Here is a 17,004-nt window from a genome sequence, read left to right on the forward strand (position 1 = left end):
CTCATCCATGCACTGCTCTTCATACAATGCAACAGTTGTGTTTTACTGATACTACCTTTGGCTCTTGTCACTCACTCAGTTTATGTACGAAAAGATGGGTGTTGGCTTTAATCATGACTCAGGGCTTTTTAAAAAAACTCCCTTACACCTAGTTGCCAAATAGTGTGTGCCTGTGTCATAGACTTGGATATGATATCTGCATTGTATGGTACAGTAACTCCCCTGAACCACGAGGATCAAATTTCAGGAATAAACATAGAACAGAAATGTATAGCTCAGTCTGTCACATGGTGTTCATTTTCCCAGTAATGACGAAGCTTTTGGCCCTTTTAGCCTTCCATACAACGCGCGCGCGCTTCTAGAATCAGGCTGGGTCCCAAACTACATACTACCGTACTAAATAGTATATAAAATTGGTCCGCCATCTTTGGGAGCTATACATTAACTATAAACTATTATTTTACATTTTCTTTAATTGGCTACTGTGTTATGGATATTTGTGGTGCAGCTATTAAAATGTGTGTCTGAATTACTGTTATTTTGATATACCCTTTTCTGTATGGTATTGTGAAATTCTACTTAGTACGGTAGTGTGCGGGTTTGGACATATCCATAACCTTCGCCGCTTGCGCATGCGCAGAAGCGCCCGCTGTCAAACGGTCACCGCCAGCAGTCGCGAAGGAAACTCCTCCCTGCTGACAACAAGCTCTCAAGCGCAATGGTCTCGTGGATTATTTCCAGGCTTGTGGTGTAAGTGTTTTTCTTCTATTCTTGCAATGTTTTTTTGTTTTTTTCACTCGGAATCTTTGCATTAGGCTATTGTTTGGTCTTCATCTCCCTATTGTAAGGTGTCTTGTCTTCAGGACCATGGTGTGTTTATGTTACCTCCTTAATTCTAAGCAGAATATAACCTTATTATAATCATATGCAAGTCGCGACGCGGTGTTTTGGCCATCGAAGATTTGCATTATAATCTAATATAGGTTAGTGACAGAGTTGTCGTAAATCCCTGTTTCCTAAGCCGAAGTGATTTGTTCAGTGTCATATCCAGAGCTGTGAAGAAGGGCCAAACAAAGGCGAGGTGACGCGGAGCTGGACAATTCCGCGTGTCCCCCTGTTTCAGCAGGCTTTCATTTCATCTCAGGATGTCTCAAAGCCAGCGCCCATTTATTCCCTAACAAGCAAGTCATCAGGATGTAAAAGAAATAAAAAATTTTTTTTCCCTCAGATCTTTAAAAAATAGGGCTGCCATTCGGCCTGTCACTGATGAGAGCTTAATCATCTCAGATAGACCAGTGGTTCTGGTGGGATGTTTGCAGTATTGAAAAGAAAGCAAATTATTTAAAGCAAATTATACCTACATAAAACTGAATGCATATCAACCGCTGTATAGGATCCATTAAGTTCCATTTGGATTGTTTTTGTCATTTTTTAATAATGGTCAATCTTGTAAACGTAAGCTGATGCGTAAAAGAAACCACAAAATGGCGAGTCAATTAAATTTAGATTACAATATCCGGTTACATGGCCTGGGCGACACTGCGGGACACTAAAGAGCTGCATCACAGCGTCCTGATGGGCTAAATATAGTGTACATACTGTGTGGCATTCAGGTTGGCACAGCACAGTATGGTGGCAGAGCAGCAAGGTGTTGTGACACATGTTGGGGTGTCATTTATTTTTGTGTTTTTTTTTTTTTTTTTTTTAATGGCTGGTTGGTTTGTGTGTAGGTCGACCCAGCAGTACCACTTGCTCAGGTCAGAGGTGCAGCTGTCACTGAGCTGTGTGTGTGTGTGTGTGTGTGTGTGAGAGAGAGAGAGTGTGTGTGTGTGTGTGTGTGTGTGTGTGAGAGAGAGAGAGAGAGAGAGAGAGAGAGAGATCACACACTTGTGGACAGACATGTAGCTACTTGAACACAGGTGCAGCTTTGGCCTGAGTTTTTCTGGGAGTTTCTGATTTCTAATTATTCGGCTCTGCAGCAACGCTGTTCAGTTTCCTTGGCTCTGCTCCCTCAGTCTGAGCTATTTTTGTCAAGCAGGCAGAATAAACTTGGAAAATAATCAGGGTCATAAAAACGTGTTTGGCCTGCAAACTACACACCCGACATCTGCTAGAGAGATGTACAGTCTTCCGGGCAACACATAATTTATGATAAAATCATAAAATCACTTGTATGATAAAACTAACAGCCCACTATGAGTGGATTTGACATACATGGTAGGCGAATGTCCTTACAGTTAGGCTGCTATATTATGTGACATTTTAATGCCAGAAACAACGTCATGATGTGATTCTTGCTGATTATAATAATGCTAAAGTTTGTAAACACATCTATAGCATACTTTACCATTAGGAGGCGCTGCAGTTGTACCTCTGCTACTGCTTTAGCATTGTACAGCTTCAGTTTCAACCCCAGTTTCAAATAAAAGAACCCTTAGAGATAGCTAAGAGTTATTCATTTAGTAAAAGCTTTACCTGGAAACCTTTCTGATTCACTCAGAAACTTTAAGGCGTTCTCCAGAGGTACAAGTGAAGAACTAAGCTGAACCCACCCCGACTGCACTTTATGTACTGGGGAGATGGGGACAGCCACTCAACATTAATAATACAATATACTTTATCACAATGTACTTTTCCAACACGGGAAATTGTGAATAGGATACAAAAGTAGTTTCTTCTTCAGTGAACAGAATCTTTTAATTCCATGGTTATAACCGTGGTATAACTGCAGTAATACTGTGGTATAACTACTTGTCAATACTAATGAAATAAAGATTTAAAAATACTTTTTTATTTTAGGCCATGGCTTTTCTTCTACTGTAATTAAGTTAACTTGCAGGCAAAGTGTACACCCTGGCAAACAGGAAAGGATGTGCTTGTATCTCAGCACTCACTCAAGTGCTCTCACACTCACAGATACCTTTGTGTGCGCAGTTCATGGCACCTTGTCCTCGTTGTTAATGCTCCATACTCACTGACACTACTCTGCATGCTCAGGTCTTCTGCTTTTGCGCTCTCTATTAAAGATATCGTTTAAAAAGCTTTACTGTTTAAAGATGTTGCATGCTGTGTGTAGATGTGGTGGTGATTATGTGTTAAAATTTGATTTATTCTGTATTTGACAGTGTTTTTTTTTAAACAGTGTCATCAAATGGCGTTGTCCACGTTTTCTGGTTGAAAATAAATATGAAATATTTAGGTATGAAATAAATCAATAAATGACCGTCTGAAAAATGACATTAAACAAGTTAGCATCAGTGGGGCTGTTGGTCTGTCGTCACCGGGTGCAGGCCTGCTGTGAAACATTTAGAACTTCACGAGTTTGGGAAAATTAGTAGGATTTTTACACAATCACATCCGAACAATAGGACACTGCAGAGGAGAAGCTTCAAGACACTGCATCTAAATATGGTGGAGATAAAACCTGAGCAGCTGTGTTGTGACTAAAGACCAGAAAAATGTAAACAGAAGCCTGAAAGAAACTAAGGCAGATGCATTGTGATATCAGTTTTGCTACAGCAGATTTTCTTTCATGTTACAGGCTGTATTTAGAATTAAATGCACATGGTGAAGTCAAATTTGTATACAATTTGTATGGTGTTCAAATAGTATATTTATAATAGAGCGCAGTAAACTGAGAACACAGGGCAGTAACTACAGGCGATGCACATCCTACATTATTATTAGATCTATTAAAGTGGTATCAAAATACTACTTCATAAGATGTCAACCAATGAATGTATGTGGATTGCAGATTATGGCAAAATTATAACAAATTTACAAAAGTTGCCACTTAACAAGCATTAGGACTATGTATTAAGACTATTAGGCTGCTATTAGATGTTATATTCTGTTTATATTCTCATTAGATGTATATTTGAATATGTGCATCCTTCTTGTATATGTAGTCCTATTAAATGTCATTTGAGTTTATGCTGCATTGCAAATGACAGCCAAAAAAAAATGCAATTATCTTTAATGGCCTGGATTTTTTGTTATCTTATTCTATTTAGGCATAAAAGTAAATGATTTATAGGGGTGGTCTAGATGCTATTGAAAATCTGGCAACCTATAAGGTATGAACCTTTAATTAGTCCCTTTAATTTATGTAGATGAATCAGAATACAGAATACTGTATTATTATAAATTAGTATAGGTCTAGAAAGACTTTCCTATATTACATTACAGGGTGCCTTTTGAAAATTTACATGTACTTTTAGTCAAATAGCAGAAGCTGGAAACTCTTTGGGTGAAAAAGTAGGGAAATTAGGCCATGTTTAATGCAAACAACTTGTATTCATTATTTTGAAATGTTAGGTTATAACACCCAGGTTGCGCTGAATCCTGTTCTGCTGATGTAGATGATCTGTTTGTGTCTGACAGGCTCATATTTGGGACCCTTTACCCTGCATACTCGTCATATAAAGCTGTCAAATCAAAAGATGTGAGAGAATATGTGAGTATGAGCTGCATAACATAATATATAATGAGCATTTCATGCCTTACTGCCCTCACATCTTCAGCCTGCTTTTTCGGCATCATTTTGTAGGAGTGTGCTTATTGATGTTCAGATTTCATAAAAATGTTTCTTTAAAACATTCTTATATATATATTTCAACAGGTAAAATGGATGATGTATTGGATAATATTTGCACTGTTCACAACAGCTGAAGCGATTACAGATTTATTCCTGTGCTGGTAAGTGAAATAATGCCTTCCTGCTCATTTCCCACTGAAGGTGTGCCCCTGATCGAATGTTGTCGATTATGCCTGATGATAAAGGGCTTGAAATCATGATGCCTGCAAATGACTCATCTCTTGTTTCTTATGTAGGCTCCCATTTTACTATGAGCTCAAAATTGCTTTTATGGTGTGGTTACTCTCACCATACACAAAGGGATCCAGTGTGCTGTATAGGAAGTTTGTCCACCCGACTTTGTCCTCTAAAGAAAAGGTACGCTTCTGAATATCTGTTCTCCTTCACCCAGTTGTTTTTCTTTTCTTTTCTGTGTTTTTTCTAAAAACAAGAAGATTCAAAGTCCAAAGTAAACAAAAGTTCAGTGATTGAAACATCTGGAGGTTGTGGAAAAACACACTCTTTTTTTCGGAAGTGAAGACCCATCTTGCTGTGTGCCTCAAGTTTGTGCTTGACCCTGTTTCCTGCGGTGTGTTAGGTGAAATGTTCCCAGCTGATGAACAGTGGTAGGCTATACTTTCTCCAAAGGTTTTCTCCTGCCCTTTATTTGTGAGGCAGGATATTCGTCATGGTTACAGCGGAGGAAGAGTGCAGGGGCACTGATAGAGGAAAAAGAGGAAAGTCAAAAACAAAAGCTTGTTTTTTTGGCAATCTGGTGTTTTGAAGAGGAAACACAAGGAAGAAGTACCAGTGAATGACAAATCACATTTAGGATATCAGTAATAATACTGACATTACTTACCTCCCACACCCCTGACGGTAAGTAAATTGTTTCATTATTATTTGCATTTTCCAGGACATTGATGAATACCTGTGCCAAGCAAAGGACAAAAGTTATGACACCCTGATGCACTTTGGAAAGAAGAGCCTGAATGTGGCCGCTACAGCTGCAGTCATGGCTGCCACTAAGGTGACATTATTATTATTTCAGTGACATACCGATGAGGAATATTAAAAGTGGATAATTGATGCTACAAGTTGCAAATTATGAGTAGGTCAGGAAGCCGTTAGGTTTCTCGATACACCAATTACACCAATAAGATAGTTATTTACAGTATATTTATATGATATAGTTATATTTTTGCTCAAGCTCAAAACTAGGAACCGTGTTCTGTTTGCAACTACAGATTCCTTCTCTCACATGACATCCAGTCCCTAAAGATATAAACAGTGGCATTCTTTCAGCTCTGTATTTTATTAATGATATCTTTGAGGTTAAAGTACAGAATGTCATTGTTTTTAAAACTGTAGGGTTTTTTTCTAATAATATTGTCTCACCGATATCAGAATCATAGCCCTTTATATTCAGACTCCCATTACATGTTAGAGGAGAGTCATACGTCACTGAATTTCATAAAAAAGATTACACTGACATTTCTACCACAGGGCCAGGGTGTGCTATCAGATCGCCTTCGGAGTTTCAGCATGCATGACCTGACCACCATAGAGTCAGACGGTCAGGCAAAGAGTTCTGCTTCAGTCACCACTCAGCCTGCATCGGGTCAGCACAGAGCTCGTGCCATGATGCGCAGCAAATCAGATGCTGCCTACAGCAAGAGTAAGTCCACCTGCCCAACTAATCACCTCTCCACTACTCTTCTTCCACTTATGAAAAACTGACCATGAGCTAATCACATACTCATTGGCACTAATTTGTTCACAGTCAGTCTTTACATAATGTACCTTTACTTGAGTATATTAACCATGCCAGCTTAGATTTAAGATTCCAACATTGCCACACAGTGGTGCTGGTGGTTCAGTACAGCTCAGCAATCAACAATAAACAATATCCAATATGCAGGATGCATGGGTTCCCATGTTATATTCTCATCTCCAAACATGGAATGATGGTATCCATTCTGTTTAAAAGAAAGTTTAAAGTTGAATTATTATGTCGTTTATTACTATTTACAGACCTTGACTAAGTAATATCAGTTTCAGACATTAAATTGGTTTAAATTATAGAGCTGATGGTGAATTTAATGTACATTTAAAAATTGACCAGGTATTCCATTTTATGCACCAATGTTATAATGCCACATTTAAGTGGCATGCAGCAGGTAATCTGTATTTTGTAGTATTGTGCAATAGGCTGGAACATGGCGCAGCAGGTAGTGTTGCTGCCTCACAGCTCCAGGGTCCATGGTTTGATCCTGAGCTCACATTACTGTCTGTGTGGAGTTTCTGTGCACGTTCTCCCTGTGTATTTCATGGTTTCCTCAAGATTCCCTGTTTTCCTCCCACATTCCCAAAACATTCCAGTAGGTGGATTAATGAAGATAAATTGCTTCTAGGTGTTAATTAGGGTGTGAATGTGTGTGCATGGTGCCATTGTGATGGACTGGTGTGTATTTCTACCTCATACCCAGTGTTCCCAGGATAGGCTCTGGATCCAATGTGACCCTGACTAGGATAAAGTGGTTACTCAAGATGAATGAAGGAATGAATGAAAGTATTGCACAATACACTCTATTCAATTAAACGTCTGAATTTCATAGTATAAGTGAGCAATTACAAACCACTAATAGCCATCTTACATTTTCTGTCTCTAAGATACCTTGTATAATGAACAGTTGTGGTTACAAGAGAGATATTTTGGAAAGTACATTAGAAGTAATATATCAGAGGAAGTGTTGATACATAGTGAGAAATATGAGAAGCGATCATAGCCAAGAGTATTGCTATGCACACAAGCCACTGTGCAGCACAGCAACTTCTCAGCTATTAGCCCTGCCAGAGAACGCTTCCTATTGAATTGGTTCCTGATCTAGCGTGTAGATTCAGAAATAAAGGTCTTAAACTGTACTTTCCCTTGTCGTTGTCGTGGTACCGTTACAGGTACATGTTTTGATTCTTTAGTATGTATCTTTTACTTGGGAATGCACCTTTAATTTGAGTAAGAAAAGGTAAATCAGTGGTAATTAAGGTCCAATTATGTACCTTAACTTTTAAAGGTATACTACATTCATGTTTGTGGGTAAAAACAGCCTGAATATTTATTGCACTGTGTGATTTTTTTGCTATGTTAAGTGGACAGTAGAATTACAGATTTCAGTATATTGAGTATTTAAGAGTATTTAAATATATTTATGTGATGTATAACACACTCAGGAGTCATAGTCAAATAGTCAAAGCAAACATAGCTTAGTGGGAAATGACTGAAGTTAAAGTTAATGCATCTGATAATATTATATGCCAAATGTATTTGGATGTTAAAATTGAGAACAGCAGCAGGATATTTCTATGTATTAAATATGTATAAATCTTTGTTTTATATAAGATCAAAAAGCTTTTTTTTACAAGCTGTGAATAAAACGTGTTGGGTAGCAGTTAGTTAGCTGGGGCGTTAAAGTAATTGTCAGCATAATGACATTTAGCCAGCCATGCTGTTGGAAAACTGGCCAGCTAGCCAAAAGTTACTTGTTAAAATGTAGCCACATAGTTTCCACATCAAGATATAAATACTTAACTTTAAGTTTATTTCAGAGACAGGAAGACTGACAGACTAAAAAATAATAGAAACAACCACCATTTGTACAAGTACTCTTTGGTGTTTTCTCTGATGAATAGCGCTGGCAGTCAATTTCAAAAAGAGTCGATTCTCCATTGCCAGGCATTGGGAATTGAGAGTCGACTCCAAAGTATATGGAATCGAACAGACCTAGGAACTAAGATGCAGGAAAGGAAGCAAGAAAAGGAAATGTGAAAGAAAAGTTAAAGAAATGCGAAGCACTTGAGGTAAAAGTCTTTCTTGAATGACTCATTGAATCACCTTCTTGAGTCAGAAGACGATTCGCATATCAGAGGAGTCATTTTGGTGATGGAAATATAACGCTCAAAAATTGAATTATTTTCAAAATCAGAAGGGTGTGGAATTGAAGGGTTAATATTGCGATTAAGTAATGAAGGTATATGATCGATTTTAGCACAGTTAAATAAAAAGTATTCTTTTAGTACCAAAATATGGCTTCTTTGTTGTTAAACATTACAGTAGCTTTAATGGAAATTTTAATATATTTCTTAAAGATCTGAGAATATTCTTGTGAATTCAGGGGTAAAGTAAAGTCTGCTTTTCATGCAGTAGCTTCAGAGGTTCCAAATGTAGACCCTGATTATTCCAATCATTATCCTTTGACCTTAAATTGACTTTTGCAGTTTCATTTCACTACAATGAATATCATATGCCAATTATTGCCCTGTAAAATATACACAAGCCGTATTGTCATGGTGCAGGACCAGAGTTTGACATAACCGAGTTTGAGATGTTGAATGTGGAGCAGTTTGCTTCTGTGGAGCCTTCTTCCCCTCTGACCCTCAAACCCACTCCGATACCAAGATCCATCTGCAATCCAAGCCAGTCTCTTTCACCACCTGAGCTTTTCCAGGACAAACCTGCACCTCCTCCATCTGAGGCCCCAGAGGTGCCCAAGGACAGTGAAAAAGAGGGGGGCATCCCAGCCAACTCAGCTCAACTCGGACTACTTAAGAGACGTGCCCCAGAGGTAGCCCCCTCTTTAGGTAGATAGTTGGTGGTGTGCTGGGGCGCTGATGGCCTGGTTATTACTAACTTGCTGGATCACTAATCAGCATGATTACCACCACAGGCTAATCCACCATAGGCTACCTGGAGTTTTTGTTTCACATACTGTTTCATGTATGTTTGAAATTCAGCAATTGCACAGTGTTTGAAGAGGATTATAGTAGCTTTTTGCTATAGTGGATCATAGAACAAAAGAGATAACTGTCTAATGTGGCCTTTGGGTTTTTGCTATTCCAAGACTTTAAAGTCATCTGAGCTTTTAGTACAAATGATTGGCTAGAATTTTGTGTGATGCATGATCTGCATGCACTGACTCCTGCTTCTTAAATGACATTAGTAGAGAAAAAGGTTCATCATGCAGGTTATAGCTTAGGATGCAAGAATATAGTCGTTAATCGCTAATTTGATCATGCAGGAAAATAATAATAAAAAGCTGAAAACTATTTGAATATAGACACATCATGTTCTCTCAAACATCTATCCCAAGTCTTAATTATAGTATGCCAAGTTGTCTTTCCATAGATACAGTTCATGTAACATGCACAGATGTGTGTGGTCTGGATTTGGCTTGATAAACTTGTGCTCATGTGCAAAATAAACATGGTCACAAGCGAGATGGTGATATTAGTGAAATATTTCAGCTCTGAATTTCATCGTCCTTTTCTGTTTTTCTTTGTCTCATGTCTTTGTTTCCATGTCTCAGCCTCCTCCTAGAGCTTTAAGACCTCTCACCAGATCCAGATCCAAGAACACCCTATCAGCAAACCCTGAGGCCATGTGACTGTGCATACGCTGTGAGACTGCTTTAGCTGCCTTAGCTGCAACATGAGGACACAGAAAAAGAGGAGACAGAGAGGGGGGAAACTCACGGCGATGCAGACAAAAGATCAAATATTTAAAGCAGCCTTGTTCTCTAATGAGGTAACCAAAGCGATGTGCGACCTTATTGCGTCTGATCTTTCACACCCGAGGGGGGAGGTTTCTATCGAGGTAGCACATGTACGTGGCACCATTTGAAGACTCTTAAACAGTTTGTGTTGTACATATTTACTGTATGTGAAGAGTGTATGTTTGCTTCCTTTTGTTTGTTTGACTCTGAGAGAGACAGAAGCATGCGTGTCCCTCTGTTGGTCTGTCACGAGAGCAACATTTGTCTCTGAGCACCTAGGCATTGTACAGTAGCCACTATGCTCACTGTTGGAAGCACTGCAACAACTCTTCAGTGGATTTTTTAAGGCTTCATGCCATTCAGTGCACTCGAATGGAGCACAAGTGGGCACGACACCATCGTCCTCTCAGGATATGTAGCGCATTGATAATGTCAGTCCACTAATACTGACAAAACACTGTCAGTTTAGAATGTCCGAGTCTGAGTAAAGCAGATTTGTGCAGACAAATATTTATTTACAAAGAGAGAGTGACTTTCACATGTAGGCTTGTAATTCCACCAAAAATTGTATGGCAATGAAGATATTAATCATGTATATTTAAAGTACTTTACAGGACAAATGTGCAATGATGTTAGATTTCAGTTGACTCTGTGAAAGAATAGATTTAAACTGAGCCACGCTGAAGAAATTTCACCCCTAACTGCTGTTTTTATTCATGTTGTTGTCAGATAATGTGATGAGGCATGTTATATGTTTAAAGCCCATCACAAACGTAAGAAAGAAAGAAATAAAAATGAAAACACATCAGATTGGTAATTTAATGTGATGCTTATTTATTCATGAATATTTTGAGTAGCATTTTCGAGTAGCAGTTCTGGATTACTCAACAAGCATAATCATTTTACGTTTTGGTTTAGAGTGAATATTGTTTTAGTTTCTTTTGTCTTTTAGATTCTGTAGCTTTGAAGGTTATTTCAGTTTAAAGAATTTCATGTATTTCATGAATTTCAAGAATTTTTAAAGAATTTCAGTTAAAGAATTTCATTGATTCATGTTTCTATTCTCTTAACTTTATCATTTCATGAATTCACACAAAATGTTGACAATCTGAATGTGTTTTTTACTTCTTCATACAAGTCTGAAGTCATCAGTATTACTGCATTTATGTACACTCGTGCTCAATTAAGCACTGGTTGGAATTATAATGCTGTGAGCTCTGTAACATACACACTAGATGGAGAATGTGGCACTTTACTCACTGAGCATAGTTTAGTTTAGTTCTCATACATTTAGCCATAAAGGGGGTGCCAAGTGGCCCCTTAAAGTCAGAACACTGCAGTCAGACTGCTATACTTCACTGAGTAATTCAAATTGGTCACAGTGCAATGTCATATCACTGGTTAATAAAGAATGGATTATACGCTGAAAAATTCTCACTAACACTGATGTACTGAACTGCGTGGCTACCACTGTTTCCATGTTAATGAGACTTTCACAGAAGGAAGGTGTCTGTCAGGTTGGAAATATGATGACAATCGTATTTTATTTAACCTCTTTCCTCTTTCAGATATCAGGTAGCAAAAGCCCATACTGTCTCACAGCGACACAGTCGATTTTTTTTTTTTTTAAATAGTAGATATCTTTCTCAGGTACAGTTTGTTACATCTTACCACATTTAATCAAACTAAGCATTAAAGATGAAATGTTAAAGGACAAACATAATGATATGGAATATGGCACAAGAAAAATGAAATTCAAAGCAGAGAATTTTAAACCTAAGAACTGTGAATTAAGATTGATTTGATTGTTTAGGGCAGAAGACCAGCCAGCCAGCATTATATTTGCTCACTTAACATTTCAACTTTGAAAGAAATGAAATAAGTACAAAACATGCATGAAATATCTTCTATCATTCTGTACATGTAACCATTTAAGTGCTCTGCGTGAATTCTTGTCAGGTCTATCTGTTCTAACATTCATAAAAAGTAGTATTAGATTTCATTGAATGTTGTTTCAGGAGTTAGTTATTAAAGGCACATATCCTAAAAAAAAAAAAAAAAAAACAGGCTAAATGAAGTATCAGTGACTTAATTATCCTTCAGCTCAAGTCGTTCATATTCTCTTTGAAACTGTAACAAGATTACTTTTGAGCTGAATTTATTTTTAAAACTGTTAATTGCGAATACTCGCCTGCTTCATTACACAAATGACAACTGAGCAAAATTAGTCATGATTCAAGTAGAGGAAGTGCCTTTAAAGACTAATAGTTATTATTGTTTTTTAGAATATTTCTTACTTTGAACTAATGTTAATTTGTATTCATTTGTTTGTTAAAACTCCTTGCAAAATGAAGAAATAAAGAAAATGTGGCTAGGGATGTACTTGATAAGGGTGACTAAACCTTGCTCTCCTCCTAATGAACACCACAGCTTGCAGCCCCTCTGTTAAAAATGTAATTCAATACACAGCTCTCATGTCTGGCAGGCCAGAAGATATCTCTTACGCTGTTGAATAATGTGGAAAAAGAAACAGAAATGGTCTGATCTCTGTCACAAACCCTTCATATGGATCTGAAGGTGTGTCACCATCAGTTATTAAAAAAGGGAGACAGAATACCAGTGGCTCTTTGATTTCATTTTCTTCACTATATCCAATATTCTGACAGACAATTTCTGAAACAGGTTTATTTCAATAATCAGAGCTCTTTACACTGACCAGAAGGAGTCCATAAACATTGGTTTTCAACTTAAACAAATATTTTCAGTAATGTTAAATTTGCACAAAGTGCAAACTGTATTCTCTGTTGTGGTTCTGGATGGTAAGCTTAACAGTCAGACAAATACACTTTACAAACAAACATTTTCTCCACAGAACAATACATTTCTAATATAAGAGGGCTAAGGACACTTACAGGTTAACCCTATCATGGTATTTCTGGTAAGGATCGTTAAGGTACCAGTTTCTTCTTTTCCAAAAGGATGTTGTCATTTTGTCTAATTTTTTGCACTGAGTCTTATTGCAGAATACGTGTTCTCTTAAACGCTTCTTTCTGACTGCTGATTTTTTCCAAAGCTTCTTCTTGTATCCAGCCTGAAAAACAAACAACATTCAGTTTAATTGAGCTGCTTGACTTAGGGATGAAATTGTAGGATGAATTTAAATTATTGCTCAAAGTACAGCAATTGCTTTTAAACATTATAAATTCTAGAGTTTAATTAAGTCTAATTATGAGATACTAATCACAACTGTTTTTTTATACTGAGCTGAAAGCAAAAGTGAAAAATAGGAATTCTGCCTCACTGAAAGAAAACAAGTCTCACTGGCAAGAATGTCCATTTAATGTCAATTTTTTTGTAAACTTTCCCAGATTTCAGAGTATAAAATCAGTGGATGTCAGTATTTACAAAGAAACAGTTCAAATGTGCACGTGGGCTCCTTACCTTTCTCCTCACCCACAGGCCACAGTGCAGCCTCAGAAACCTCTTCACCACAGCTCTCACTGTCTTCCTCTTGCCCTTCTTCACACTAAAATATGTTAGGTTTCTACAGGGTTGCTGCATCAGTGATGGAATGAGAGGAGAGACTCTGTACAAGGAGAGATATTAAGAAGACATAAAAAAAAAAACTCACAACATAGCTACATAACTCTGATTCCACAGACTCCTCAAAAAAAACATGACAGAGGGATCAATTATTGTGACTAATCATACTGCCAAACAAGAGACGCCCTGTTCCAGTACAGGGGATCCAATTAGGGCCAATAAATAAAAGAAACAGATCAATTTCCCACCACAAACCTGCATGATGTTGACCGAAGTGACAGATCTTGTAAGTTAAAGCAGGACACAACACACCGTGCCATCACACCTGTGATGCTTTGTATAACTTAGCACTAAAAGCTCTCAGATCGTCGCTCGGTTATTTTGAGGATGACAGCATCAGCAGGTTTATTTATTGTCACTTATACCACAGCGCTGTTCGGTTCTTGATTTAGAAGGTGTTCATTAATTTTCTGTAACAGCAGCTCAGACAGTAGAGCTGGCTGCAATTTAAATCACAGGTTTATATTAATGCACATGTTCTAATACATTATAATTTCTCATTCACAGGGCTTTGTTCAGTGGACACTACATAATCTAAGGCTAATAAAAACAGACAAAAATATTGTTTAACAAAGGAAAAATGTATATTAATTGATGTTTTCTACAAAGAAATGTTTACATAACATTCATGGATGGAGTCTCAGGTGATAGCACTTTTCTAACAGTACGTTTTCTGGGAGAATCTTCAGGACAGAGGACTTTGTGCTTTCCAAACAAGACATGATTCAATTCTATCTTATTAACCTCGAATAAGAGAAAAAAAAGAGAAACTGCTGAGGTAAGGACTGTTTACAGCTGTTATAACATACAGTATGAGGTACCAGTAACTAACTTTTTTCGCAAATATTTCTCAACATTAAACATAACTATACACAGTGAAAAGTATGACAGGTCATTACTTACTCAGTTAAAAAATATAATTGTTGTGTAAAATTGCTGTGGTATAAGAGGAATAATAAACACTTTGGGATGTGCTGCTGGAACATAAGAAAAAGTCACACATCCACACTGGTCTGCAGAAATGTTTACGCAATGGTCAATGTTTCAGTGGTACTTGTCAAAGTAACATCCACATCCAGGACCCAAAGTTTCCCAGCAGAACGTTGCCCAGAGCATCACACTGTCTCCGCCAGCTTGCCTTCTTTCCATAGTGCATCCTGGTGCCATCTCTTCCCCAGGTAAGTGACACACACGCACCCGGCCATCCACATGATGTAAAAGAAAATGTGATTCATCGGACCAGGCCACGTTCTTCCACTGCTCCATGGTCCAGTTCTGATGCTCACCTGTCCATTGTAGGCACTTTCAGCGGTGGACAGGGGTCAGCATGGGCACTCAGACTGGTCTGCAGCTACACAGTCCCATACGCAGCAAGCTGTGATGCACTGTGTGTTCTGACACCTTTCTATCATAGCCAGCTTTAACTTTTCAGCAATTTGTGCTACAGTAGCTCTTCTGTGGGATCAGACCAAATGGGCTAGCCTTTGCTCCCTACACGCATCAGTGAGCCTTGGGTGCCCATGACCCTGTCACCGGTTGTCCTTCCTTGGACCACTTTTGGTAGGTACTAACCGCATACTGGGAACACTCCACTAGACCTGCCGTTTTAAAGATGCTCTGACCCAGTCGTCTACCCATCACAATTTGGCTGTTGTCAAAGTCGCTCAGATGCTTACACTTGCTCATTTTTCCTGCTTCCTACACATCGACTTCGAGAACTGACTGTTCACTTGCTGCCTAATATATCCCACCCCCTGACAGGTGCCACTGTAATGAAATAATCAATATTATTCACTTCACCTGTCAGTGGTTTTAATGTTATGGCTGATCAGTGTATAGTACAGTCAAATTCTTTTCTTTGCATCAGATCAGTAGCAGAACTAAAAAAAAATGGTAAACGTTTTTAAAAACTGGTAAAAGTGAGATTGTTGTGTCCGTAATGAAAACCATCTTTGCCCAAGTTATTTTTCAGGCACCTTGCTGCTTGACTAAACTGATCAATAAATTCTTACCATTTGTAACTGCCTTACTGTTGTTATTTTCTTTAAAAGAACATGTCTATGATGTTTTATTTATAGCAGTATTTCAGAAACTGTTTCTATCAGTCTGAGCAGCTCTGCATGTGTTTTGGCAGCTGGTAGCTGGTCAGGTCTTTCAGAAATTTTTCAGCAGGGCAGTGCAGCATCAGCAGTGCAGCATCAGCAGTGGTGTCATATTTATGGTTGGATGCATCATCAGTACTTCAGGACTCTTCCTGGCCATATAATTAAGTAAGGTGAACAATTATTCTAGAGTAGCAACCTAACCTTTGCACACATTCTGGGGCGCATGTATTGTATGTAGCAATAGAAATGTGTATGTTTGAAAAGCTGTGACTTATTTTTGAATGATGTCTTTCTGAACCTTACCGTTGCAGTAGAGTCTGCTGTTGAAGATCACAGGCATTATGAGATGGCAGCGGTTTAAAACCAAACTGTCGCTGAGTAAGTGTGGAGAAGCGAGGAAGAAACAGCGGAGCTCTGACTGCGTGCTTAATGCAGGACTGTCCCAGAACTGTCAGAGGCCTCACCACGCCTGAGAACCACAATGAACACGCAAAGGTCTTTAGAAATTAGGTTCGCAGAAGTGTTGCTAGTTCATGTATCTAAAAGAGTTCTTTTCTGTGATGTCTATTTAATACACACACATGCTAACGATAGCCGCAGAAGCTATCCGGTTGGCATATGCTAACATTAGCTAGCCATGCTCATTTATATGGAACAAATGTCTAAGGCAACACTGTGTGATAGAATTTAGTCAAATCGCTTATACGAGCACAAACTGAATTTAAAAAATCTGCATGCGCGCTCTATAATGTAAATGCGAAAACATTACTACCTGACAGTCCTCTAGTCAAGGTGGCCGCCATCTTGAATCTCTGTGACCCTTGACCTACAGTGCGCAGCTTGGACAAACTGCACGCCGTGGGAAAAGGCGGAGTGCAAACAGTTACAAGCCAAGCAACAAATTATGAAACACTGAAGCATTTGTCAACAACAATAATAAACACCACCACCAACAACAACAATAATAATAATAATAGTTATTATTATTATTATTATTATTATTATTATTACTGTTATTATTATTTAACACAATATAACATATTTTTGTTCTTATTATTGTGATTTGTCTGTAATTCATACTGTCTCCAGTTGGGTTTTATCCATAAACTGTATAATATATAATTTCCGGTATTATTTTGACTTCGTATATATAGACCATAGGGTAAAAAAT

The 17,004-nt window shown here is 38.0% G+C and overlaps 2 protein-coding genes across 3 annotated transcripts; one reads left to right on the top strand and one right to left on the bottom strand.

Annotated features, from left to right (window-relative positions):
* Window positions 1–600: 600 nt before the first annotated feature.
* Window positions 601–12,191, top strand: reep1 (receptor accessory protein 1). Of its 2 annotated transcripts, none has more exons than XM_034308047.2 (8): window positions 601–750; window positions 4,384–4,456; window positions 4,622–4,698; window positions 4,834–4,954; window positions 5,493–5,606; window positions 6,083–6,254; window positions 8,930–9,214; window positions 9,940–12,191. In XM_034308047.2, exons 1-8 carry the CDS (start codon window positions 719–721, stop codon window positions 9,948–9,950), a joined length of 885 nt encoding a protein of 294 aa, XP_034163938.1. In that variant the 5' UTR covers window positions 601–718; the 3' UTR covers window positions 9,951–12,191. The 2 variants fall into 2 exon arrangements, with proteins under 2 accessions (XP_034163938.1, XP_026789836.1); XM_026934035.3 differs by having other exon boundaries at window positions 8,930–9,198.
* Window positions 12,192–12,795: 604 nt separating this feature from the next.
* On the bottom strand, window positions 12,796–16,723 carry mrpl35 (mitochondrial ribosomal protein L35). The gene is made up of 4 exons (XM_026934036.3): window positions 16,606–16,723; window positions 16,137–16,302; window positions 13,567–13,711; window positions 12,796–13,216 (listed from the first exon to the last, which is right to left on the bottom strand). Exons 1-4 carry the CDS (start codon window positions 16,634–16,636, stop codon window positions 13,034–13,036), a joined length of 525 nt encoding a protein of 174 aa, XP_026789837.1. The 5' UTR covers window positions 16,637–16,723; the 3' UTR covers window positions 12,796–13,033.
* Window positions 16,724–17,004: the final 281 nt, after the last annotated feature.

Source organism: Pangasianodon hypophthalmus, chromosome 10 (genome assembly GCF_027358585.1).
Source record: "Pangasianodon hypophthalmus isolate fPanHyp1 chromosome 10, fPanHyp1.pri, whole genome shotgun sequence".
Classification (NCBI taxonomy): Eukaryota; Metazoa; Chordata; class Actinopteri; order Siluriformes; family Pangasiidae; genus Pangasianodon; species Pangasianodon hypophthalmus.